General features: G+C 41.8%; 1 protein-coding gene across 1 annotated transcript; it reads left to right on the top strand.

The window, feature by feature from the left end:
* Positions 1–3,902: 3,902 nt before the first annotated feature.
* LMNB1 (lamin B1) lies at positions 3,903–25,873 on the top strand. The gene is made up of 11 exons (XM_066181873.1): positions 3,903–4,338; positions 12,947–13,103; positions 13,921–14,046; positions 15,026–15,196; positions 16,512–16,637; positions 19,117–19,337; positions 20,517–20,742; positions 22,704–22,808; positions 23,239–23,358; positions 24,039–24,152; positions 25,148–25,873. The coding sequence occupies exons 1-11, from the start codon at positions 3,992–3,994 to the stop codon at positions 25,187–25,189; spliced, it is 1,755 nt and encodes a 584-aa protein (XP_066037970.1). The 5' UTR covers positions 3,903–3,991; the 3' UTR covers positions 25,190–25,873.
* Positions 25,874–26,055: the final 182 nt, after the last annotated feature.

The following is a 26,055-nucleotide window of genomic DNA, read 5'->3' as shown; positions in this document are numbered from 1 at the left end:
TGTACAGAGCAGCAACTAGAATTTGCACAGGGACCATGCAGCAGTCACAGTTACCATTTTCACATCAATGAAGCCAAAAGCCAGGGAGGAGTATTACTATTACCCCATCTGCTCATGTGAGGAGTCTCTCTTTCTAAACAGCTGCAGACACCCCCATGCTCTGTCCTTCTGCCATAGTTGTTACAGAAAAAAAACCATTTCTATTCATTTTTTATTGTTTTGCTGGGTTTTTTGAAAGCCTAGATTGAAGCAAATTCTCTTTTTGACTCTTCTCCAGCAGGAATTCCCCAGGTGGAAAGAAACAGACAGGATTTTCTCATAAGTACTTAGGTTAGGAAAAGTAAAGTTAAATGTTTGTGTAGTGTTCTTCTAACATAGGAGAACAGTATCTGAATCACTGAGGTAACCTTCAGACTACAGACTCATATGCAGAATGTATTCACATTTATTCTTTGCCCACTTTAAGAGTAAGTATGGTATAAATACAAATATATATATATATATGTATGTATGTATGTATGTATAAAATCTATTTTAGCAATACAAAGTTGGCAACAGCAAAAATGGCTCATTTAATACGAATTACAGGATCTATGCAAAGTTTCCAAAAACTTTTCCAGATTCTAGAATTTTACTTAAATCAGTGTATAAAAAAAACTGTTGTTATTAAATGGTGCATGTTGGAAGGCTTTTGTTCTTTTGTTTAAAAACGTCTCAGTTATTGAAATGCTTCCCACATTTTGAAGAGGTGATTACAAGAGGTATAGTCTGTTGGATCTGTTGTGTACATGTCCCATATACACAATTTATGCTGACTGCAAAATTAGTAAATTAGAATTAATACATTTTAGCTGCTGTGGCGTTTTGAAGCCATGTGGAAAGTACTTGTGATGTATTTCAGAGGTGTGTCAGAGGCAGGGCTGAGTCACACGGGTAAACATCACATTCATTCCCTTTTTTTTTTTTTTTTTGTTGTTTGGCTTTCTGATGGAGGGAAAACACTCCTGGTTCTTAATCTTTGTGACTCTCTGAGCACTGGATCTCTGATGGGTTTAGCCCTGGCACTCTCAGGCTGTTCTGTACACAGGAGGTTTATCCCATATATGTCCTGTATCTCGCCAGAGCTGCCCTGAGTAAAGAGGAACAATGTTGATACTCAGTTTCATAAGCCTACCATCAGCTCAGGCAGAGTTTGAAGACCCATCCTTTACTCACTTCCTTTTTCAGACTAATCCAGGAGGAAGAATTCACTCACACAAGCAGCAGAAAAAAATCTCAGATATAAGAAAATGGCAGGGAAATCTGGCAGCAGTAATGATTACTTGTTTCTTTATGGAAGCTAGTCTTGTTGTTTAAACCAACACGTTTATATTTTTAAAAAATAGATTCAACTATTATAATTTTATGTGCATAGGAAATGCTACATTAATTTTTTTTTTAATTAGGTGCAAGCAGCAACTTGAAAACACAGATTTGTGAAAAATAAGCATGGAATTGGCAAGATCAACACTTAGTTTTTTCACTGGGTAGTTACAATAAGCAGACTGGTCTGGCCAGCTGCTTCTACTACAATATTCATTTCCATTTAATTTTTATGGCATTAGCTAACCTTGTCTGCTAAATAAGCACCATTTAGTTTAATCTCATGTGGTAGACTGGGATGCTAAAATGCAGTGGTTTCAACAACAAAAAGTTAAATCCTGAGACTACTGAGGGGAGAGGAAAGCCTCCTTACAAATAGTTTGGATTTTATATATATCCTTTTGATTTGGGAGGTGGAATGGAACACATCACACCCATGCCTCTGTTGGGACAGAAAAGTGCTTCGCTTCAGGCAGACCAACTGCAAGACAAATATCAGGGGTTGGGGAAGGAATGATACTACACTTTTTTATAACAAAATGAAAACTCCATTATTTAAAACCAAGCACCAAACTAAATTCTGGAAGCAGACAGAATCAAAGACAGCACTAAACACCTGCAGAGGGCTCAGTTCGTCTAACAATAAAACCTCCCAAACTTTGTCACTTGTACTGCCTGTGAACACAGATCCTTTCACACCAGTGCCAGCTGCAGTGTAAAACTACCCTGGGTTATAATCCTACTGTACTGACAATTTTATGTTCCAGCAGGTGCTATAGAATTTTTTTCCCAGCTGCTATCACTCTTGTTACCCAGCTTTTCTAATTTTCTAGTGGAAAAGGAGCAAATTCTAGTAACGGGTAGGGAAGGAAAAACAAGAAAGAGATAATGGTTTGTGTCAGCAAAGGCACCATGAAGAGAAAGCAGGAGCTCCCCATTCTGACTAAAAATTACTTTAGTTATATACACCCCTGTGATTGGAATATATTCTTTTTTCACTTTGAAGGACTGTCACCTAGCAGTGGAAATTTGCAAAAGGTTTCCTGTTTTTCCTGAAGAATTAATGTTCAACCTGAAAGTGAGTGCCTCTCACTGGCAGCAAAACTTCAGGAGCCACACTGACATCAGCCAAGGAATATGAAAATGCAAACTCCAAAGCTGGGCTGACTCCACCTGAGGAATTGAACTCTGAGTCCTGAAACGAGCAAACTCACCGAATCATGGAAATGAGCTCTGAGGTCATCACGTCCAGCCTGTGACTAAACACCACCTTGTCACCCAGACCATGGCACTGAGTGCCAATTCCAGTCTCTCCTTAAACATCTCCAGGGACAGTAACTCCACCACCTCCCTGGACAGCCCCTTCTGCCCTCTCATCCTGTCTCTGGTCACCTGGGAAATCGCTGGATACCAGATTCTTTCAAAGCAGCCCCACATTGGATGCTCAGGAGTCAACGTCGTTTTTGAAATACAGCGAGCAGGCTGTGGGTGAGGGAGAAGTAAATTCGGGATAGGAAACAGCTGGCACAACAAAATTCCTTATTTATGACGGGTTTATAGGCTGCAGCTGAAAATGAGCCCAAGTGTGCCCAGGCACCTGAGCAGACCAATGGCCCCTGGGCTGTCCCAGCCATGGTGTGGAGCAGGAGTAGGGCAGTGACCGTCCCTGTGCTGGCACTGCTGTGGCTACACCTCGAGTGCTGTGTCCACTTCAGGGCCCCTCACAACAGGGAACTGAGGGGCTGGAGCATGTCCAGAGAAGGGAACGGAGCTGCCGAGAGGGTTGGAGCACCAAGAGCGGCTGAGGGAGCTGGGAAAGGGGCTCAGCCTGAGAAAAGGAGGCTCAGGGGGCACCTTCTGGCTCTGCACAACTCCTGACAGGAAGGGCAGCCGGGGGCGGAGGGGCGGGGGGTCGGGCTCTGCTGCCAGGGAACAAGAAGGAATGGCTTGAAGCTGTGCCGCGATGGGGAGTTAGGTTGGACATCAGGAGCAATTTCTTCATAGAACGAGTGGCCAGGCACTGGAACGGGCTGCCCAGGGACGTACTGGAGGTACCATTCCCGGAGGTCCTTAAGGAAAGCCTGAACACGGCGCTCAGTGCCATGCTCTTGTTGACAGGGTGCTGTCCGGCCATACGCTGGACTCGATCATCCCCGCCTGATTTACCCCGTGATTCTGTAATTTATAGCCACACCACCAAACCAGTGCATCTCGCCGGGTCCACTCGGCCAGGCGAGCGCTGATACACAGACGCCCGAGCACGGCGGCGACGCGGGGTCTGGGTCCCTTTGTCCGGGGCCATGGGCGGGAACGAGGGGCGGGAATGAGGGGCGGGAACGCGCGCGGGGCGTGGGCGCGGCTCCGGGGGCGTGGCCTCAGTGGCGCGCCCGACGGCCGTTGGCGGGTTTTGAATTTAGCCCGCGGCAGAGAGCGGCTCGCGATTGGCTGGTGCGCGGTCACGTGGCGGGAGGGCCGCCAGCGCGGTCCGGCGGGGCGGGCGCGCGGCCATATTGGGTCGGTGCGGAGCCGGCGGAGGAGGAGGCGACCGTGGCGGTCGGTCCGCGCGTCCGTCTGTCCGTCCGTCCCCGCCCGATTCCCGCCCCGCCGGTGTTCCCGCCGCCCGCGCTCCATGGCCGACCCCACGCCGCGGACTCGCGGCCCAGCCGTTGTCGCGATGCCGCAGAGCCCGACGCGCATCTCCCGCCTGCAGGAGAAGGAGGAGCTGCGGCAGCTGAACGACCGCCTGGCCGTGTACATCGACAAGGTGCGGAGCCTGGAAACGGAGAACAGCGCGCTGCAGCTGCAGGTGACCCAGCGGGAGGAGGTGCGGGGCCGCGAGGTCACCGGGCTCAAGGCGATCTACGAGGCCGAGCTGGCGGACGCGCGGCGGGCGCTGGACGACACGGCGCGGGAGCGCGCCAAGCTGCAGATCGAGCTGGGCAAGCTGCGCGCCGAGCACGAGCAGCTGCTGGGCAGGTGGGCAGCGCGGAAAAGTCCGGGCAGCACCCGTGCGATTGGGGGATGGAGATCGGGATGCGGGCGGAGCGGTGGCGGAGACACTCGCGGTGCGCGCCCTGCGCTGCCGCCCGCCCGTCCCGCGGGCGCTCCGCCGGGGGCTGTGCGGCCGGGAATGAATGAGGGAATGAATGAGGCTCGGGCAGTGCTGCCGCCGCTCCGCCCCGGCGGGAAGCGCCGGCCCCGAGCGCCGCCCCTGCCGGGTGCGAGTGCCCCGGTCCGCGCAGCATCCGCAGCCGGTCCGGCGCTCCAGTGCCGGTCGTGGTGGCTCCGGCCGGTGCAGACGGAAAAAGGGGGAAGTTTTGGTTAGATAGGTTAGATATTAGGCAGAAATTCCTTACTGCGCGGGTGGTGAGGCGCTAGAACAGGTTGAACAGGGAGGCTGGCGCTTAAAAAATGAGGTGAAGTGCTCTGATTGCTACCCGCAGTAAGAGAGACCTTAGAGCAGCTTCCTATAACTAAAGGAGGCTGGAGAGAGATTTTTGGCAAGGGCACGGAGTGATAGAACAGGGTGGGAACGGCTTTAAAGTGAAGAAGGGCAGATGGGATGTTGGGAAGAAATTCCTGGCTGTGAGGGAGGTGAGGTCCCCTGGTACATGTTGCCCAGGGAGGTTGTGGATGCCCCATCCCTGGAAGTGTTCCAGGCCAGGCTTGATGAAGCTCTGAACGATCTGCTGTAGTCGGTGGCATCCCTGCCTCTGGCGAGGGACTTCAGAGTCCATTCCAGTCTCTCTAACATTCTATGATTCCATGACTATTCACCGCCCCCTGCACGGACGGGGTGCTGTCTTTTCAGGCTCAGGCTGCTTCGGAATGAAAAATAGAACTTTCCTGAAACAGATTACCTTCATAATATGAAAATATTCACTAGGTAATATGTGGGGCATACTTAAAACCAAAGAGAACTGTAATTTCTGTGCCTTCCTGGATGTTCAGATGTTACAAAAGATAGAATTTGTGTCCACACATCCCCCAGATTGAGGGCTGTAGGGCACAGTGCCAAGATCCTCAGTCCTGCAGTGAACTGATTTTGAGACACTAGATTTTGCTTTTTTAAACATTTGACTCAATCCAATTATATATTTGGCTCCATGTTTGTGTTTACCTTTAATTTGCTTTCTGTGACTGCTGCAGATCTAGGCATTCACGCTTTAGTCTTGGAATCACAAGGTGTGTCAATGCTGGGAGGGGAAAAAACCTCCAGAGTTGTTATTCTTCCTCTGCTGCTGGTCTTAAATGCCCTCTCAGACCTGATTTTTTGTGATGAAGAGGATTCTTCATGTGTAACCAGCATATTGATGTTCTCGCATGCCTGCAGATGGCTCTGATATATTTTGGACTCTGTTATTTGAAAAACTAAGACTGTGAGCTTCTAATTAGTAAGACTGATTGTTCTTGAGGTTACCTTTTGGCACCTTATGAAAGGTCTTAAATCAAAGTGGTTGTTGACAGTGATAGGGAAAACCAGGTGTAGCTGCAGACAGGCACCAACATTATTTGACTCCAAGGTCAAGCCAGGAATTTCCATTTCTTAGTGATTTTATTGAGGAAGACACGCTCTTGTGTCAGCTTCTCACAAGACTCCGTGTGCGGGGTTGGGGTCTAAATGCAGTAGATAGTGGATTCCCTTTTTGTGACTGGAACCAGGGCATTAATAATGTGGACATGGTTATCTGCATTTTCTGTCTTGCATTTGTCTGTGATGGGGTACTTGGCAAAAACCTTGATATTTTGGTAGGGCAGGGTGTTGATTGCCAAGAACTCCTGGATAATTTAGTAAAGAAAACGCCTAATGCTGTTTGAGGCTCCTGGATTCCACTTGTTTATGGCTCTTTGGTGTTGTTTGGTGCCAAACCTCATGATGGGCGTGCAGTTTCTTAGTCGTCTTTGAGTGTTGTTAAGATGGATATCTCGGGGATATATAAGCTTATCTGTAATTCTATTTGCAAAGTCTTAAAAAGGAGCGAAGGGCTTTTTCACCTTAACTGGAGCACACTCCCTCATGGCTTCCTAAAGCTGTTAAGTCACATTATGACCTGACAAAAAATACTCTTAAAAACACTTTGCGTAAATGTGCATAGGAGTACTGTAAAGGTTTGCAAGGTAAGATAAGAATGTGTTCTCTCAACAGAGTTTTCCTTACCCTCTCTGAAAGCTGAACTGCAGTGTGATGTATGCACTGGCTTTAGTTTAAATGTGCATATGTAGTTGTTTGGATCTAACAGCCACTTGGGGAAAGAAATAAGAGAGTTTCCTGGCATGTTTGATTTGTGTGATTAGGTATTCTGGTAGCCATGTCATAACTCAAATTGGTGATGGCTTTGGTTCCCTGCAGAGCCAGTGGAGATAAATGTGAGGAGAAAGGGCTCTCGAGGTCTTCCAGGCCTGTGGAGGGAGCAAAGGTGATTTGCCACTTAGTTATGTGAGGCTGGGCAATATCATTCGTGGTCTAGCTGGCCTTCTTGTGCTATTTGAATATTGTTGTAGGTGTTATTCTTGTGCAACTCTGCTTTCTCTGTTAGCATGGCATCCTTCTTAATTGCCTGAACCGTTTTATTCCAGTCATCTTTCAGTTGCCCTTCAAATTAGTGCATCAAACTCAAGCTTCAAGTTACTCTCAAAGTGCTGTAGGACTTCTCTTATTCTTTGTTTACAAGATACAGTCAATTATTTGTTGGATTTGCTGACTTCAGTGCCATCTGTATGGTGATGCACCAAAAAGCTTGCTCTGTTCATACTTCTGATCCCTCAAGGAAAATTGCATTTGTTTCTTTAGCTGATACTCCTATATATAGCAGACTTGTTGAATGCTCTCTTTCTAGAGTGCTTGGCATGCAGTGGGTTCTGCTGTAGCTAAATATCAAGGTTTCCCTTGACAGTTCAAATCTCTAAAGAACTAGGGGGGGGAAAAGTGAGATTAAAAAAGCAGCTTCCCTATTTCTGTTCTGGAGAGGGGATGGGAAAGTGATACTCATAATTGTGTAAGTAGGAAGCTTGTGATGGGCAGAATGGAGATAAGGGAAAATAAATCTATGTATCTCAACACTTGGGGGAAAAACCCATGTAATTTGAATTTAGGTGTATAGAATTCTTGGAGAGCTCTTGGGAGGTGGAGAAAGAGAGATCTCTCTTCTATAGTTCGAGAAAGAATTGAGAGACAATACCAGTTTCACAGAATTTCCAATTTATTTTCTCCTTAGTGGTTAAGCAAGACTACTGTGTGCTTTGCCATTGATGATGGGTATTGTAGAGACGTGCCTCTACTTCTGTCCTTTAAATAAATAGTGTAGTTAATTATGACTGCTACAGTTTTGCAGTCAAGGTCTGTGGAAGACACCAGCAGTACCTCCAGAGAATGTCTGTGCATATTGATTTCCAGCTGCTGGACTTGCTCATGAACAATAAAGGTGAAAGAAGGTAGTTGCCTGTAGGTAGCTGGATCATGAAGTCTTAAAATGTGTGATGATATAATTAGCAAAAAATTATTTTGGGGTAACTGCTCCTGTTATTTTTTGGCTGAGTGCGCTTCCTACAAGGGAGTAGCGTTGTCTTGGCTGGGAGTTCAGATTGCTGCAAATTCCATATTTCTTGAGGAAAGGGTTAAACACACAAGGCATACAAATCAGTGAAAGGTGTCATCCTTGGGCACGTCATAATGCCATCGTTTAAGCAGCAGATCCCAATTGCTCCATCACATCCTGCAGGACTGGATGAAGCTTCTGGTTTTGAGGGGAAATGTCATGGGTTCATCTTTTCCCCAAGTACAGACCAGGGAGAGCTGCTGAGCCAAGATGGTGGGGGGGAGAAGTGTCCTTTGTCACTGGAGCAATTGGCTTAACAAGAGTGCACATTGTGAAGTTCGGCACAGCTGTGTCACCAAGTTGTGTTGAGCAAAGGCCTTTCAGAAAGCCAGGCTGGCTGTTGTGTGGTGTGGCTCTGCTGGTGGGTCAGGTTTCAGCGTAGTTTTCCACTGGTGGAAATGGTTTCCAAGATAAAGGAAGTTTATTTCAAAGAATGTTTGTAATGGGGACTTGATTAAATGTACAGCAGATCAAAAATCCCTGGTTGGACTTGTCCACAATCTGGTTGGTCTTGTGAGGAAATTGTGTTCTTTAGGAGGCATAAGCTGGTGTTAACATTTGCTCGTTTAGGAAACCCATTGCTTACATTTGTCTTTGGCAGGCTGAGGTTTCACTGTGGCAATTTGCCAGTGCGAAGGGACATCTGCTCTCCTAGAAGAGGAGACAATGTGATTAAAGTAACTTAAAAAGGAAATTGTGTGTTTTATTGAAGATGTTGGTAAAGGACTTAATCTTTCTTAATTATTTTCGGGTGTTTTGTAGAGTGCAAGCATTAATAGCAAGTGTAATTTGTGGCAAGAAACTAAACTTCAATTTTAAATATCAAAGAGATAATTTATCTATCTGGCTGGCTTTGAATCTTCAGTTGGTCTTCCTTCCCATCTACACTCTGAAGTACAATTCTGCACTGAGATTAGGCAGTAAAATAAATATCAGGAACAGCTTCCCATCAGCCTGTGGCTTGAATTCCGGTGTGAGTGTGAGGCACTCTGCAGCTGGTACCCTGAGTAACTACACAGAACCATGTGGTGTTGGTGCAGGCAAAGATGTGACACCTGTTCATATGTGCATATGTGCTGCAAGGACCTGGGGAAGAACTGTGGAAAGGAAGCTTGACTTGAAATTTTTTGAGGCATAGTTCTGTTATTGTAGGTGATCTTGAAAAGTGAGGCAAAGATTGGAGTCTGGGGAACTCCAGAGCTTTAATCTGAAATCTGTCACTGTTTTGATGTGTATCATAGAGCAGCCAGAGGAGGAAGGAGTGGGATGATTAACTTGTTGCAAAATAATTCAAGCCACTGAAATGTAAGAATTTATATTCTCAAGTACGCATGTCTTTTGTGCGGTGTAGGACAAATATTTGGTCTCAAATATGTGGACATGTAATGACGACATGGTAAGAGGAAGTGTGGCTTGTTATGTCTTTATGTAGGTTCTGCTTAGAAGTGGGTTATAGTCATGGGATTCACATAGATGACCATGAACTTTGGGTTGGATTTCAAGTAGGGTCACAGCTGAGCAGTATGTGACCAGAGATGATGTGTTGTTGTTGGTTTCAAACACTACATCTAAATAAAATGGGTGACATGAGACAAGTTGAAGCCACATTACATATATTTATTTACAGGAAAGCCAAATTCGTCCAGTTACTCTTATTTTCATGTTGATCTCTGTTCAAAAATTTGAATGCTCTTCGGTGCTTCTTATGTTATTTTAAGTCACTTGCAAAATACAGGCTTGTCTGTATCGACAAAATACATTTTTTCAGCCATAGGGGAAAAATGTGGGAAAGTGACAGCTAGCTAAATAAAACAGAGATTTAGTGACTGTACTTGGAGGTTTTTTTTATTATTTTCATATTTCTCCACAACTGGAGTAGAAAGCCAGCCCACTGTGCAGTAAATGTAATTTTATATGTGTCTAAATATAGGTTGCATTATCAGGAATTACAACACATGTGTATCTATGTCATGACTTGGCTGAAAGCCAATGCTTTTTGAGGAGGGTTTGAGTAATGTTGGTAATGCTTAGCTTTGTGATCAGACTCCTAAGTAGTAGCAGAAAAGGGTGGATGGGGTGTGGGAAGTGAGAAGAATCTGCTGAAGGCTGGTGGCATCCTGCACTTGGTCAGTTTCAAAGGAACTTTTGAATTATACCTCCCGAGGTCTGGCTGCTGACTGCTTAACTTGCATTAGGTGTGTGGTTTGTCTGGCTCCAGATGGTCGGTTCAGTTTATTGAACAACTAGAAAATTATTTCTTTGGGTTTTTGTTTGGTTGGGTTTTGGGGGTTTTTGTTGTTGTTGTTGGGTGGGTTTTTTTGTTTGGTTTGGTTTTGTTGGGGTTTTTTTGTATGGCTTTTCTATTAAGTTAGCAAGAAGTTTAAGGTAGATTACATGAAATTCTATGTTGTTGTTAACAATTCCATGGATAAGAAGATCCACACACTTTGAAGTCAAAAGAGAGCTTGCTTCTTTGAAAAAGATGCAAGTCAGCAATTACTTCTTAGCTCTTATTTTCCTTTCATGAGTCAAACTACTTGAAAAGGGGTACAGTTCTAGGTAATTTCTGAACACTGCAACAGGAAGGTGTTTGAGGTTTTTTCATTTGCTGTGTTCAGATGTAGCTTTGGCTCTCTGGGGAGTCAGAAGGCAGCTATTGTCAAGAGGCTGAAGTTCTTCCTGGTGAAAATTAGTGGGTGTAAGGGTGAAGTATGTGTTGTTTACATTGGTGTTTGTTTTTATAAATCACAGACTCTTTTCTGATCTTTCCCTCCTTTCCTGTATTCCCTTTAGGGCTGGGATGACACTGCTGAGTTGCTGAGATTTCATCTGGCTTCCAGTGTTTGAAGTGTTGAGCTCCAGTTTCTGTTTTCTCTCTGAGAATGTGTTCAGCTGAGCTGTCTCATAATTAGACAACTCATGACACTAACAGCTAATAGTGCTTAATTTTAATTCTCCACCCACCCACCACCCTCCCTGCTTTGGCTTTTGTTGCATTAAATTACGCTGTGGCTTCACAGACAATCTTGTTGCAAACAAGCCAGAAAGGGGTGATCTAATGGGTAATATTTACCTGTTGTGGTGCAGGGTACTACACTGGGTTTTAATCATGCTGTTGTTGCTACTCCATTTTATAATACCCTTTTCTCTCTGCTGATGCATGGCAAGCATGCTCTTCTCAGCTGTCTTCCAGTCTGTAAATTCATTAAAAAGGTATTTGCATTAAATGAATTTAAAATCCAAATAATTTTAGGGTATCCACACACTTTGGATAGTGGCATATTTTGGGGAGTGTCCCTGTTTCAGAGTCCAGGATAATTTGGGACAGACTGGGGAGCAGCACGCTGTCAATAGTTCTGCAACTTTCTCATTTCAGGGTCTGACTTGGTAGGCTTGGTTTCAGCATGGGAGAAGCAGTTTCTTCATGTTTTGATTAAAGCTTTTTTTTTTTTTTCCATCAGTGATCAAACAACAAATATCTGCTGTGGGCCCTCATACTTCCTAGTAGGGGATGTAGAGATCGGGTTTTTTTACAGGTGTACTAGGGCAACCTACCTTGCCTTCCTTCTTTTTCCTTTTCTGCTGCACACCTTCCCTGCATGCTGAAGTTCCAGCAGGCCTGGGTGGAAGAGGAAGAACAGTACAGTACCTCTAGGGAATAATGCAGAATGCTGAAAGCAGGAGTGTCCAAACCGTAAATCCCATGTTTTTTGTCCAAGCTGTGGACCCAGCTGTGGTTCTGAGGAGTGAAATGCCACGAAGGAATGGGGTGCGCGTTGAGCCGGAGGAAGCAGCTGAGTGCAGAAGAGAGTGTTTATGTGTGTCACAGGGGCTCCCAGCCTGCCCCTTGGATGCCACGGGGGCAGCAGGTGCTAATCCCACGGGATCTGGATTAGCAAGCGCTAAGTCTGTTGCGTAAAGCCTGCCATGTGGTGTGGCTGTGGTGCTGAAACCTCCAGACATACATTCCATCCCTGCATCCCTCTGTGTGCACCCACTTTTCCCAAGCATGATAAGTGCAGGTAATCTTGAAAAAAAGGATCTTTTAAAGCTGAGGATCCCTCCTTTTAAAGTTTTGTTGATTTTCCATTAGGTTTCATTTTGTCAAGAAGCGTTGCTGTTGTGTCTTACAGGCTGTACACTGATTAAAAAGAGTAGTGGATGTATTCTGAATCTATCCAATTTGAAGTCATCTCAGCATTATGTTGTTAATTCTGCCTTTTTTTTTTTTTTTTTTTATTTTACATCTGGAAAGAAAAGCATGACAACTGAAGAAGGATATGCCAGCTGTGGTATTATTGAGCTGGTATTAATGGTATCTGTCCATTCCTTTAAAAAGTTCATAGTTCAATTAAAACCATCTAGGACTTCTGCATGCTACTGCCCTTGATAGACAAATGTGGATATCCCAGGAAGAAAAATTATGAACTCCAAGGCTGAAGAACTTGTTACACATTTAATGGCTGCTTGTGTCATCTAAGGACAAGAAACATTTTGATTCATGAATTTGGATTTCCTTTCTCCTGTTTTTGATAGTAGGCTATTACAGCATTATTTGTGGATAATGGACTTGTGTTTATGTGACATTACTTTTTTTCCCATTTGACTTCTCTGTTTGAATATGTTGGTTTAGGAAATAAGCACCTGGAAAATGCTTGACTGCTTGTCTAGACACAAAAAAACTATTTTGAAAGTAATTTGAAAATCTTCTGTGCTTGCCTTCATACAGAAATTATATCACCTCTGCACCAGTGTAATTTCTGTGATGGCAGATATTGTTGTATGGGCAGGATTTGGGTCTGTTTCCTCAGGTCTGTGGAGCTTTGCCATTTTTGAAGGGTGCTGCAAAGCACAGTTAATTCAGCTAACACAGAATGTTTTTGACAGGTGTTTCTCAAGTTTGAGATTCAGATTGCTTTATTAGTCAGCAGTTGACTCTGGTGGTATTTCTAGGTTTTCTTGCAAACATTTTCTCTGTTTTGTTCCAGCTATGCAAAAAAGGAATCTGACCTCAATGGAGCCCAGGCCAAACTTCGTGAGTTTGAAGCGGCCCTGAATTCTAAAGAAGCTGCACTGGCTACAGCTCTCGGTGATAAGAAAAGTCTGGAGGGAGAAATTGAAGATCTGAAAGATCAAATTATAGAGGTGAGAAGAAGAAACTTCTAACCTTCAATTTCTCTTAGCCAGTTGAGGTGGTTTTCTATATTCTGAGCTGCCAATCTGATAAAATAGAACTTTGTAACCAAAAAAAAAAAAGGATGAAAATCTGTCATCTGGTCACAGCTAGAACAAGCTGTGGTTCACTTTCAACACTAGAAGCAGTGTTGAGCAGTTTTCTGAGTCCAGTACTGTTGAGTTTTATTAATAACGTGAATAGTGGAAGAGAGTGCTCTTAAAATTGCAGATGCTGAAATTGCAAGGGATACTTAGAGGGGAAGAAAGCAAGTCAAGACTTAAAGTGCACTTGACACTTTCCAGAAGTGTTTTGAGGGGGCAGACTGACTTCACAAGAACAGATAATAACTGACAAATAACAGTTTCTCTCTGCCCTCCTTTTGGTTCTGCCTGTGGTCCTCAATGTTGTGGTGGAACAATAAAGAAAACTTCTTGTCCTAGTTTTGGTAGCTTTTGATTTGTGATCTTGGGCAGCACCACCTCAAGAGGACGTGTTGTGGAAACCAGGAAACTGGTGTTTTCCATGTATTAAAAATTTGTTTGTAAGGAAAATTATTAAGTAGCAATTTCAATGCTAGTTACTAATGTGAAATATATAGAACTCACTTGTATAAGCAACTGCAAAAGTGTGTGTGTGTTTGATATGTAGTATTATTGGTGTAAATATTGGGATTTGGTTGTGAAGTTAAACCTTAATGTGTAGTTAGTTAGCTGTAGTTCTGTGAAGCTCTTGCCTTCGTGTGTGTTCTGCTGCATAATTGTGTTGATTTTTTTTTATTTCTTAAAGCTTGAAGCTTCTTTAGCTGCTGCCAAGGACCAGCTTATAAATGAAACCTTGCAGAAGGTGGATCTTGAAAACCGTTGTCAGAGCCTCATTGAGGACCTGGAATTCCGTAAAAATATGTATGAGGAGGTAAATTCAGCCTCACGAATTAATGTTTTTAAAGAGAAGAAGATAACTGGGAGGTCATTCTAGAACAGAAGAATAATTTAGGTTGGGAGGTACCTCTGCAAGTTGTCTTGAACTCCTACTCAGAGTAGAGTTTACCTCTGTTCTGGCATGAAGATTTCTAACTTCTTTTTTCTAGGAAAAATGATTTTAACTCTGAATTCTTCTGGCAGGATAACTTGATATATCGTGTTGTTTCATCTTAAATTCTGATCATAATATGCAATGCACATGTCTTTTTTTTATTAATGAGAACGTAGGTTAGTAATTTTACATGTAATCCCATTATAAGAAATAAGGTGGAGGGAGACACAAGCAGGTGCTCTGGACCTGCAATGTTTTTAATTTCAAACTTTTCTAATAGGGTCCTTTTGAATAATGGAAATAAAAATGCATGAATAGTTGTCTTTTAGAACTTTTTCTTGCCTCCCTTTCACCTGTGACCCTTGAGGCTTTCCAGGAGGAACCTTAGGACTGTAGCAAGTGTACTTGACCAGATGTACTTTTGTTCCATGTGTACTTTTTCGTGCTAGGAGTATTTTCAACTTTGTTTCATGTTGTTGGAATCCCTTTCTTTCCCAAGAAAGCACAGCAAGCACACTAGTAAATGGGGAAAGTGGGGTGAGTGTTATTTCACAGTAGTTTGATTTTGTTGAAGCACAGAAGATACCTCAAGAAAGGAGGAATATATTTCTAAAATCTAATGATTCTGAGGTGTATTTGTTGAGAGTTCAGATACCTCTCAGAAAAAAATGCTGATGGAATCCTAGCTTTTATTTTAATGAGTGGCTATTGCAAAGTAAGAGTGGGGAGGCTGTTTCTACTTAAAGTTTCATGTCAAAATAATCTGATACTAGAACCTGCATTCCACTCAACAGGATAGTCTTCTGAAATTTTTGTCCTGTGTTTACTGAGTGTTACCATGTTTTTCTGGTTCTCACAGGAAATCAATGAGACAAGAAGGAAGCATGAAACTCGCCTGGTCGAGGTTGATTCTGGGCGTCAGATTGAATATGAGCACAAACTGGCCCAGGCCCTCCATGAAATCAGAGAGCAGCATGATGCACAAGTGAAGCTGTACAAAGAAGAGCTTGAAGAGACTTTCCATTCCAAAGTGAGAACATGTTTTCACACAGCTGTTTGATGTACTTTGTTTTTATTTTGCTTAATAGCATAATTACTGCCAGCTCAGAGGGGATTATTAGGGAGCTGGGTTTGAAATTAGCATGCGTTGGAGTGTGAATTTGCATTTTCACATCTCACTTTGGGAGCAGGTTTAATCCTCATCAAGTACAGTAACAGAAGGGAAGGAAGCACTGTGTGAAGGTGATCTGGGGGAAAAATTATTAATACTGGGATTACTGTGAATTCAAGGAAAGTTCATGCATTGTTAAGCATGATATAGAACAATGATCTCTAAGGTGTCCCATGTTTTCTATAAAAATTCATAGTGGGGGTTGCTGAGAAGGCAGAGTCCTCTGATCCTGTACAAAACATGGGGAAGTTTTACAATGTCCAGTAACTTGTTTTTCCCTTATCTACGCAGAAAGCTGAAATCAGTTATACCTCATCATTTCCTTCCTCTGCTGTTACTCAGCATTTGTGTCAGGAGGCACCCTGATGTCTCAACTGAACCTGGTTTCTGTGGCTGTACTCGTTGCAGTTAATATTTTTTAAAACCAGGGTGGGATGTTACAGCAGAAAAGTTCATGAAAACTGAATTTATTAGCATTGGTTTTGGTCTTTTCAGCCTGCTTATCTCCAGGCCTTCAGTCTGGCTTGGAAAAGAATATGATATAGCCAAAAAATGCAACCTCTCACTGATTTCTTGGTCTTTCTCATCAGGTATACTTTTCTGTATTTTTGGAAACTTAGTTAAAAAAGTAGATTGCTTTGCATCGTCATCAAGTTCAGTGAATCCACGGTGCAGTTCAAGTGTGTGTGATTGTGTTCAGCAGGAATGATTTAGTTATTTTTGTAAAAGTAAAACTATTCAAGGTTGAACTGACAAAATGAAGCAGTAGTGGCTTAGGGGGCTCGGGTACCGGTACCAATTTGCTTATATTGCCTAAAAGTTAACAAGTTTGCCTCTTTTTAGAGAATTGGTAATTTCAGTTTATCTTCTTCAGTTTAAGTGTATTAAATAAACTTTGGCCAGCATGAAAACTGAACTTGGTAGTTCAATTTCAGTAATGTCTACAAGGGGAAGTTTTAATCCTAAATATTCAGAGAATTGGAATTTCAGGCGGGACAATCCAAGATGGTAACCGAGGCACCACATTTTAGCCTAAAGAAAGAAAAGAGTCAGTTTGTTGGAGGTGCAGAGAGGAACTCAGTGGCTTAGCGTCCAGTGTGGGGTATTGTTGGTTCATTCCCTCTTCTAGTGAAAGTTACTTTGCAACTGATGTCTTCACTTTGGTGCCCTGCAGCTGGAGAGTGCCAGGCTGTCCTCGGAGATGAGCAGCTCTGCAGCCAACACCATCAGAGAGCAGCTGAATGAGAGCCGCATGCGCATTGACAGCCTGTCATCCCACATCACCAACCTCCAGAAAGAGGTAACCAGCTGTGCCTCCTCGGTCCTGCTATTTACAGCTGTTGATTTTTGTATTAAAGGGCTTTTCTTTCCATTACGGTTGTTGGTTTTTGCATTAAAGCTCTGTCTTTCCCTTAACTTGTAAGTATGTTCAGCGTCACGACCTGAGTTTGTCTTCTCTCCTACTGCTCTGTACTTTTTCAAATTCCTTAATGTCTCCTTTTGACAAACTTTATGGTTTTTTTCTGTGTGTAGTATTCTGCTATAGAGCTTTGAAACAGGTTACTGTTTACTGGCTTTTGTGAAAATTTTTATGGGATAGATGAGGCAATTTTAAACAAATGTGTACTAAATATTCTTGACACTGAACAGTTTAGTAGTGACTGAACCAGCCTAGTGTAGAATTCTGTAAAGCAACATTGAAAGCCAGAATTGGAATTTGCAGTATCTTTTCATCCTAGATCCAGTTTGCTTCTAGACATCTGAAAAAAACAAAACTAATGATGCGATCTTGCCCAGATTAGGAATGTGAGACTGAGTTAAAGCATCTAATAACTATACTTGAGCATCTGTAGAACATAAATCTCGAGAAGAAATTGGTTATTACTAAATCACAGAGGGTATAGACCACTCCGAGAGAAGCATGATATAATGTATGACAAATGATATGTTCAGTACTGGCCTATTTGTAACATTGTGTGTGCTGCAATGGGGAATCGAGAGTGAAAATGAGAAGTGTTAGGAGCTGGTTCTGCAGTAAGCTTTTGTAACTCACTTGAAAATGCAACAAAACATTTACATTTTTGTAGGAATATAAAATACTACTACTCTTTGATCCTTTCTGTGATACATTTTAAATTTTATTCCTCTGGTACAGTAGACTCTTAGTAGGACATCAAAATTCTGTGTATTTCAAGTGAAAAATATAAATGTGGGGGACATTATTTCCTAATTTTCCAAATAAATTGGCAGATACTAGTAAGAATCTCCCTAGTTTTCCTTTTATCTAGTCAAGTTAGTCTCTGGAAAAGATCAGGTGATACAATGAGTATGCATGAAGTTCCACAGGAATTGGATGGTAAGTTTTGGCCATTTATATCTTATTTCTGTCTTTAGATTACCATCATCTTCTGGGGGTTCAGTCAACAGTTTTTTTAAGTTAATTGCCTCTGTTCTGTTACTTCAGGAGTGACAACTTGGTTCAGGGGATTTGCTTCTGCACTGGCAGAAGTGTTTGTTGCTAACTTCAGGGAAAATCAACTTACGTAATTTTAACTGTGATCTTCCACTGAAAGAAACCATTTTGCTGTGATTTTGGGGTCGGTTTTTTTGGAAGCATTCATGAAGTCAGACAGTACGCTTTTGTTTTCCACTTTACTAGCACTAAGTTAGGCTTAATTTTCTTGGAAATCTCTTGCCCCTGGTGCTGGTCTGGTATAAGTTGCCAGCACTGAACTCTGTAGTAGACTCCACTATGATCTTCCACTATGACACGAAACTCCTTTTATTAAATTCCTTATCTGACTCTTAGCATTGACAACCAGTTACACTGGTCCCCTGTGTCAGACATGTAGACTCCCTTCTCATTGTCTCTGGAATATGTGGTGACTTCCTAAATAGGAATGCATGCATAGCAAACTTCGTGATTATGAGGCATTGATTCCCGCCCTTTAATTAAAAAAAAAAAAATTAAATCTCAAGGTGCTATGAGACAGAAGAAAGCCTGCTCATGGAAAGTAAACCCTAAAGCTGCCATAGTTTTGGGCTTTCTTTGATAAGCATTCCATTCTGGGTATGCAGTTTTAAGATCTACTGGCTTGATGGAATTTTTGAAGTAGGAGACAAATCAGATTTCTTCAAGAAATGCTTATCACCACACTCTGAGCAAGCCTTGGAGGCTTTAAGGATAGGCAGGCAGGTTTTCACTGACAACAACCCTACTTCCTTTAGGGAAGCTGCCTCCAGAATTCAGGATTAGCAGCACCAAGCCACAGCACAAAGCAGACATCTGGAAACTACAGAGCACTTCAACACCTCCAGGGGTGATGACTCTTCCACCTGCCTCCCTGGGCAGCCCATTCCAATGTCTAACCACCCTTTTGGTGAAGAAATTTGTCCTAATGTCGAGCCTAAACTTCCCCTGGTGCAGCTTAAGACTGTCTTTCTGTGTCCTGGCTGGCACATGTTAAACGGGTAAACCCTTAAGCTCAATTTTCCTTCCTGAGTAATTTCAAGTACAGTCACGTCTTTTCAGACCTCAGAAGAATGGAGCAGAGTTATTTTTCCAAGGATGTTGCAAGTTTCACTGGAATTTGAGGTGTTTATGTTTGTAGGTGAGGTGGAGAGCTGGAAGTTAAACACGGGTGAGTTTGAACTCAGAAATAGGGGAGAACACAACTTCTGTGTTTTGGATTCTGTGTTGCCTGAACAGCAGAGTATGTGGAGGCTTGGATGACCTTTCCTTTGCACCATCACTGATGTTTTCAATGCTTTTTCTCCAGTCCAGAGCATGGCAGGACAGAGCACAGGAGCTGGAGAGCGACTTGACCCAGGAACAGGAAAACTGCCGCAAAATGCTGGCAGAGAAGGAGAAGGAAATTGCAGAGATAAGAAATCAGATGCAGGAGCAGCTGACTGACTACGAGCAACTCCTGGATGTTAAACTGGCACTTGACATGGAGATCAATGCATACCGGAAATTGCTGGAGGGTGAAGAGGAGAGGTAGGAAAGGACATAGCAACAAGGTGGTGTCTCTGTTATCTCTGTGCTTTACTTGTCTCTTTCTCTGTTAAAAAGCAATTTTTAGTGGTGCTTTTGACTGCTTTCCAAGGTGCTGGTTTTGCCCCCTTCTGTCTGACACAGGTCTAAGTCACCATGAGACCCAGCACACTGGTTATCAGACCAGCTCTCAAGGCAGCACTTTTTTCTATTTTTTTTTTTTTGTTTGTTTGTTTGTTTGTTTTAAGATCCAGCACAGAGGAAGTAATGAATTACCATTTGTGTGCCTGTTTCGTGCTGTTAATATTCTTCTTTGAAATTAATTTCAGGGTTAATCAATTGTTACCCAAATTTCTTTAAGTATAGAATAATTTTAATAGAGTCATAGCCATTTTGATTGCCCAGCTCATCAGTCAGCTGCATTTTCCTCATTTGGCCTCAGAATTCTTCCAGTGCTGAGAGTTTTCACCTCTGTCACAACTGTCATTTAAAGCAGCTTTTATGCCACTGTGTTTTTGCATTACTTTCCCACAGTGACTTAAGTCTCCCTAGGGTTTTTGTTTCTTTTTAGTTTTTAACAAATGCTCAGAAATGCTTTTACACTCTTAATGTAGTAGTCCATCAGTATTCTGTGCTCCAGGAACATTAATCAGCTGTTTGACAGCATTTTATTAATCTCTTAAGTACTTAAGCCTTCACTTCTTCATGTAACATGATTTGTTTACTGTGTTGCTATCTAAATTAAAGGAAGTGAAAGGAGGGAAAAATAAAATCAAATCTTGGAATCATTAAGACTGGAAAATATTCGAGTCCAGCTGTTGACCCAGTACTGCCATGGTCAGCAGTAAACCATGTCCTCTAACCCAGTACTTCCATGGTCAGTACTAAACCATGTCCCCAAGTGCCACATCCATGTGTGTTTCTAGCAGTTCCAGGGATGGTGAAGCCAGTATTTCCCTGGGCAAAGCCTGACCACCTTTTTGGTGAAGAAATTCCTTCTGGTAACCCAGTGTACACCATCCCTGGCCCAGCTTGAGCTGTCTCCTCTCACTGTCCCACATTGCCTGCAAGCAGAGTCTGACTCCCAGCTCGGTTCACCCCCTACCAGGGAGTTGTGGAGAGCAAGGAGGTCCCTCCCTGAGCCTCCTTTTCTGTGATGTGATTCTCCCTTCCCCACTCCAGGCTGAAGCTGTCCCCCAGCCCCTCCTCACGGGTGACTGTCTCGCGGGCCTCGTCCAGCCGCAGTGTCCGCACGGCTGGCGGCAAGAGGAAGAGGATCGATGTGGAGGAGTCTGAAGCCAGCAGCAGTGTGACCATTTCCCACTCTGCCTCTGCCACAGGGAATGTGTCCATTGAGGAGATAGATGTGGATGGGAAGTTCATCCGCTTGAAGAACACTTCTGAGCAGGTTTGGAAGTGCCGACACGTGTCACGAGTTGAGGCACAAAGGCGTCCTAGGCGCCCTTGCAGGGCTTTGTGTTGATCCCGGAGCTCACGGCATTAAGGAACTGATGTGTCTCAAAGGAAGCTTTTACACACTGTTCTGGATTGATGGTGATTTGCCCCAAAGATTTTCAGTGCTTTTGTTTTACTGCAAGGTGGCCTGTCCACCAAATAGTTACCTCGCACTTCTGTCTTCTGCCTTGCAAGTTACATTCCTGTAAAACTTCACAGATGACATTGTTCCTGATAAGGAAATACTGCACAATAATAAGAATAGGATAGGATAAGAAATACTGCAAGCAGACATCAGGCTGGTTTAGAAGTCTTTTCAGCACTTTCTCTGCCTCAAAAAGGCCCAAAAGAAATATAAACAGATGCAAAATAAAGGTCTAGATTAATTTAACTGCCAATGTCCCTTGTATCTGCATAGACCTTTCCTAAGTCATAGTTTTTCTTCTTCCTTGGCTACACCCACTATTTTGTGAGCCCTCAGTTCCCATGCCAAAGCCACTGTTACAGTTATTTATATATGTCACTGTTACTGAGATTTATTTGATTCTGTGAATAGCTTGGAGTTTATATTGGGAGGGTACACGTATCTACACAAATGAAGAGCCCTTTGATAAACAATAATCACAACTTTTCCTTACATTGCACTCACAATTATGCTGTTACATACAGTATATTTCCCTCCTGTATCTTCACTAAAAGGCAGCTCATTGTGATGATATAGGTGACAAAGACTGGCCTGGATCCAAGTGTCCCAGACCCCTCTAATCAGTGAGGATGTGGATAGGCTCCTCCAGTCAGTGATCATGTGGGTTGTAATTACCTGTAATTACCACATCTGGGGAGCAATGGTTTGGTTTAGTGAATTCAAGAGACCTTGACATTTCTCTTCATCTAGACACTTCAGTGTGTAGATGACTCAATTCAGCCAGGTCAAAAACTATTTGAGTAAGAACCTGCCTTTTTTTGCTTTTTTGAGGGTTTTTTTTTTTGAGCTTCCCCCCTGCCACACATATACTTGTTTACCACACAGATTTTCCCCCCACGTTTTATTGCTTACATGTCCATTGTTTCATAAGGAAGAAGCATCAGTTTTGTTCCCAGTAACCCTGGGTGGTTCATGTTTTTAGCACTTTTCCAGAGGGTCTAGATTTGAGCAACTCCTTGTAGTGCAGTGTAATAAACTGTACTTGGGGAATATTCACAAGTGCTTTGACAGTTTATATAAATAAATAGATTTTTAAAAAGTATAAAATCCTCTGTAAGTATGGTATGTTTTGGTGCAGTGACAAACTGAATGGCAGCATCCATTGAAATAAGATTGTTGATATTTAGATAATTTTAACTGACAATGGCAGCTGTTCACTGATCAGAAACTGTTGGTGGGAGAGTTTAAAAATGCTTACTCTTGTTTTGAAATAGTAATTCTGTAAAGATGACTTGTATATTATCTGTTAATGCTTTTCAAGTAGTTGATAGGAAAAGAAATATAGGGAGTATGTGGTGGCAGGTGTGCATATATGAAAATATTTCAAGAATACTAACAGCAATATTTTGTTTTCTAGGAAGCCTGCTTGCCATTCTGTGCTTCAAAAACAATAAATATTTGTAAGGGGATTTTAATATTTAATATATATTACTAATATGTATTTCTCTGAACCAAGTGATAACAAAACTGATGCAAATCATAAACATTAGTTAACATCAAAACTCAAAAGCAGGATGTATTAAACTTTAATTTTAAATAAGAGGTAAGATAAATTTACCTAAAATTATTCTAATTTTATGCTGAAGATCAAGTGATAATAAACCCTTTCACTGAATGCTTTATGTGTGTCACAACCTTAAAGATAAAACACACTACATGCATACCAGAAAATAAATGCTGGTGGAAACCTTTTCTCTCCCTTTTCTTAGGATCAACCTATGGGAGGTTGGGAGATGATCCGAAAAATAGGAGACACTTCTGCAAGTTACAGATATACCTCAAGATATGTACTAAAGGCAGGCCAGACTGTTACAGTAAGTTGTCAAGTTTCAGCTGCTCCTTTGAAATGGACTTCAGGCCAACTTCTGTGGGTCAGAAAGACAGGATTTTTTAGTTTTGTCCTTCCTATGTACATGTTCAGGAAATAAATGCCTGTGTTTGTGTTGGGCATTCACTGCGTCAGTTGCTGGGACAATTAATACAGAGAGATGTTTTTCAGAACTTTACTTTCTCTATGAAGCAGTAATTTTCACCGTGTACAGGTGAAACTTTTGCATTCTATTACGTATTTTAAAGTCCCTGCATTAAAAACACATGTTTTATTGTACAAAAGTTTGGAAGATCCTTGGTTTTCTTCAGTGGAAGAGATTCACATTCACTTACATTAAATACATTAATTGATTCAGTAATTTTGAAATGTGGTAAGACTGGCAAAAAATGTTCCTGTGTGACTTCCGTTGTCAGATCTGGGCTGCAAATGCTGGAGTAACTGCGAGCCCTCCCACTGACCTCATCTGGAAGAACCAGAATTCCTGGGGCACTGGTGAAGATGTGAAAGTTGTGCTGAAAAATTCTCAGGGAGAGGTAAAGCATCTCAGATCTGTGTGAGCTTTTTCTGTGGTGGCATCTCTGACAAAGATGCAGGTTAGGGCTCCACACAGGAATGCACTGAAGCGTTGGGTAAAGTTTCCTCCTTTTGGAGAATTAGCTGCAGTTCAGAAAAGCCTCTGCTGAAGCCTGTGATTCTTTTTCTCTCTATTGAGTCTAAATAGTACAAAAATTACTTGTTCAGGCACCTCCCTCATGCCAGGAGCTGGGCAGTGCCTTAGAACACACTTTGAAAAGAAAGTTTTGGTAAGCTCTTCAGTGATTTGTCTTCTAAATTAGTTTTCCTTCAGCCTGTGGGCTTATGAGGAGTGGGGAATCCCACAGTGAAGAACGAGGGGTTAATTCAGGTGAGGTGTAAGTTATAGCTTGGGGTGAGACAGTTACTGTGATATGCTGCACTTGAAAGAAAATAATATATGGGGAAAAAAAGCAGATTTTGGAAGAACCTTATGAGTGTTTTGTCAGAAACAATCCTTTTAATCATTAAGATACTTAAAACTGAGCTGTTTATCCTCAGCAATACCTAAAAAGTATATAAACAAAATGAATGAAGTTAGTTTTCCCCAGCAGCTAGAGCTTTCATTTCTCAGAACCTTAAGCTGGTGAGCAACAGGAGATAGTTTTTTAAGAGTTCAAGTCTAAAAAATGTCTTGTAGGAGGTTGCTCAGAGAAGCACTGTGTTCAAAACAACAGCACGTAAAGGAGAAGATGAGGAAGTTGAGGAAGAAGCAGTTGAAGCTCTGGATGAGGAAGACATTTACCATCAGCAGGTATTCTCTTTTAAGGTTAACAAGGTTATTTAAGTTAAAAAAAGGGAGATATTGAGTCATGAATTCTTTAAAAAAATTTAAAAATCAAGTGTGGATATTCTTTTATTTTTTTTTAATCAGTAATTAATGAAAGCATGGAGCTGTCTTACTGAAACCAGTGTAAAAATATTGCCTAATATATATCCTCTTGCAGAGAAGTACACTTTTTTCAAAGTTTAAAGATAAGGGAATTTTTTTTTTCCCTTAAACTTTTCCTAACAAGATTTCGCCCCCCTCCCCCCCGGCAATAGTTTATGCTGAAGTTTTGCTTAAGCAGGTAAATTTACTGAAAGTTTTGAGAATTTAAATCCCTTTATCTCTGGAAGAGAAAATCTCATTAGTGTCTTCTGTTCAGATGTTTTCTCTGATAGAGAAAATTTGAGATTTGAAAACTCTTTGAGAAAAAATGTCCTTGGCATGGTGAAAATATGAAGTTCTGAAGACCCCCAAAAAAAGACACTGTGTTGGGAATGAGAGATGTTAGATTTCTTACATGAAACCTCTCATGGTGCTTGTATATGCTCTCTGATTTAAATACGACAATTATTTGTATTTTTCTGGTACCTGTCCTCTAGTATTCCTCAATAGGAAAGGACATGTAACATTTTTTTAATTCCAGGATGTAACAGGTTGTACAGCTTTGGTGACTGTTGTTTATTAAATAATTTTAATTATTTAATGAAACGGGCCAATAATTTAATACATTTAAAAGTTGTATATATAATATATATTTGATATATATTTAATATATAATTCATACAAAATTTTTATATATTTATTTAAAAGTATTCTTTTAAAAAGCATAGGTAATTTTGAGTAGGAAAATATTTTGCTGCTGGGGTGGTTGGTTTTTTTTGTTGTTTTGGTTTTGAGGAGGTTTTTTTGATGTTTCTCCTTTGGGGTTTTTTGTTTGTTTGTTTTGTTTTGTTTTAAATGGTTCTCCCTGTTCACTACAGGTAGAGCAAAGGGCATCCAACAGAAGCTGTGTGGTCATGTGAAATTCCAGCCACTCCAGGCTCTTCCAGCTGTGGTAATCCCTGCCTGCAGAAGAGCCTTCTGAGAAGCACAATGTTATTTTCCTGTCTGAATTTTAAAAGCTGCGAGTCTGATGGCCTTAAATTTCCTTTGCCACTGAAAAAAAAAAAAAAGGAAGGTTTGTCACAAGCATCTCGACTTCCTCGCAGGATGTGAGCTGGTGACTCCTGTCAAGGAGAATTTAGAATTGATGCTCCTGTCTCTCTCAGATTTATACGCCAGTCTCTCTTCATTGAAACCTTGCTGGAGTAGGAATATTCCAGTGTGTTTTGGGGATCGATTTTCTTTAGATTATACCACTCTAGACTAGTTGCTACGACCTCCTTGTATTTTAGGTGCTGTTGGGAATTGGTTTAGAGTTCTTAATTCTGGAAGAGGATTCATGTTACACCTTGTAGTTGTGTTAAGATAGTGGTACCAGCTTAAATTTTCTTACGTGTTTTTTTTTCTAACAAATTAGAAAGATGTTTCAATATGGATTGCCTTACTTGTTTACAATTTCTAGTAACAAAACAAAGTCTCTAGAGGTCTAGTCTACATTTGTATGGGCAACAGTTGAAATTTTGCCAATGTTGAAACTTTTTCTGTCCTTTTCACATTATTCTGATGTCTGGAAAACATTTTAATAAAGTACCTCTGTGCTACAAAGTAAAGTTTTTAGAATTTGTTTCTTCTTAGAACTGGGCTAGAAGTTGAGTGAGTGTTGAATCCTTGAAATTGATGGGCTTTGAAGCTGAAGAAAAATCCTTTGAATGGAACAGTGGCATTTGAGATGCAGATTTCTTCTGAATAATGACTGATACTGCTTCACATTTGGAAAATTAATTTT

The sequence above is a fragment of the Chamaea fasciata genome, unplaced genomic scaffold (genome assembly GCF_029207755.1).
Source record: "Chamaea fasciata isolate MVZ Bird 193981 ecotype frontalis unplaced genomic scaffold, bChaFas1.0.hap1 SCAF_4, whole genome shotgun sequence".
Classification (NCBI taxonomy): Eukaryota; Metazoa; Chordata; class Aves; order Passeriformes; family Sylviidae; genus Chamaea; species Chamaea fasciata.
This window is presented reverse-complemented; position numbering and strand designations above follow the sequence as displayed.

Excerpts from the sequence above, each read along its gene's own strand:
- LMNB1 (XM_066181873.1), top strand. The coding sequence starts at position 3,992 with ATGGCCGACCCCACGCCGCGGACTCGCGGCCCAGCCGTTGTCGCGATG. Across the intron at positions 4,339-12,946 it reads CACGAGCAGCTGCTGGGCAG|CTATGCAAAAAAGGAATCTG; the intron begins GTGGGCAGCGCG and ends GTTTTGTTCCAG. Across the intron at positions 16,638-19,116 it reads TCACCAACCTCCAGAAAGAG|TCCAGAGCATGGCAGGACAG; the intron begins GTAACCAGCTGT and ends CTTTTTCTCCAG.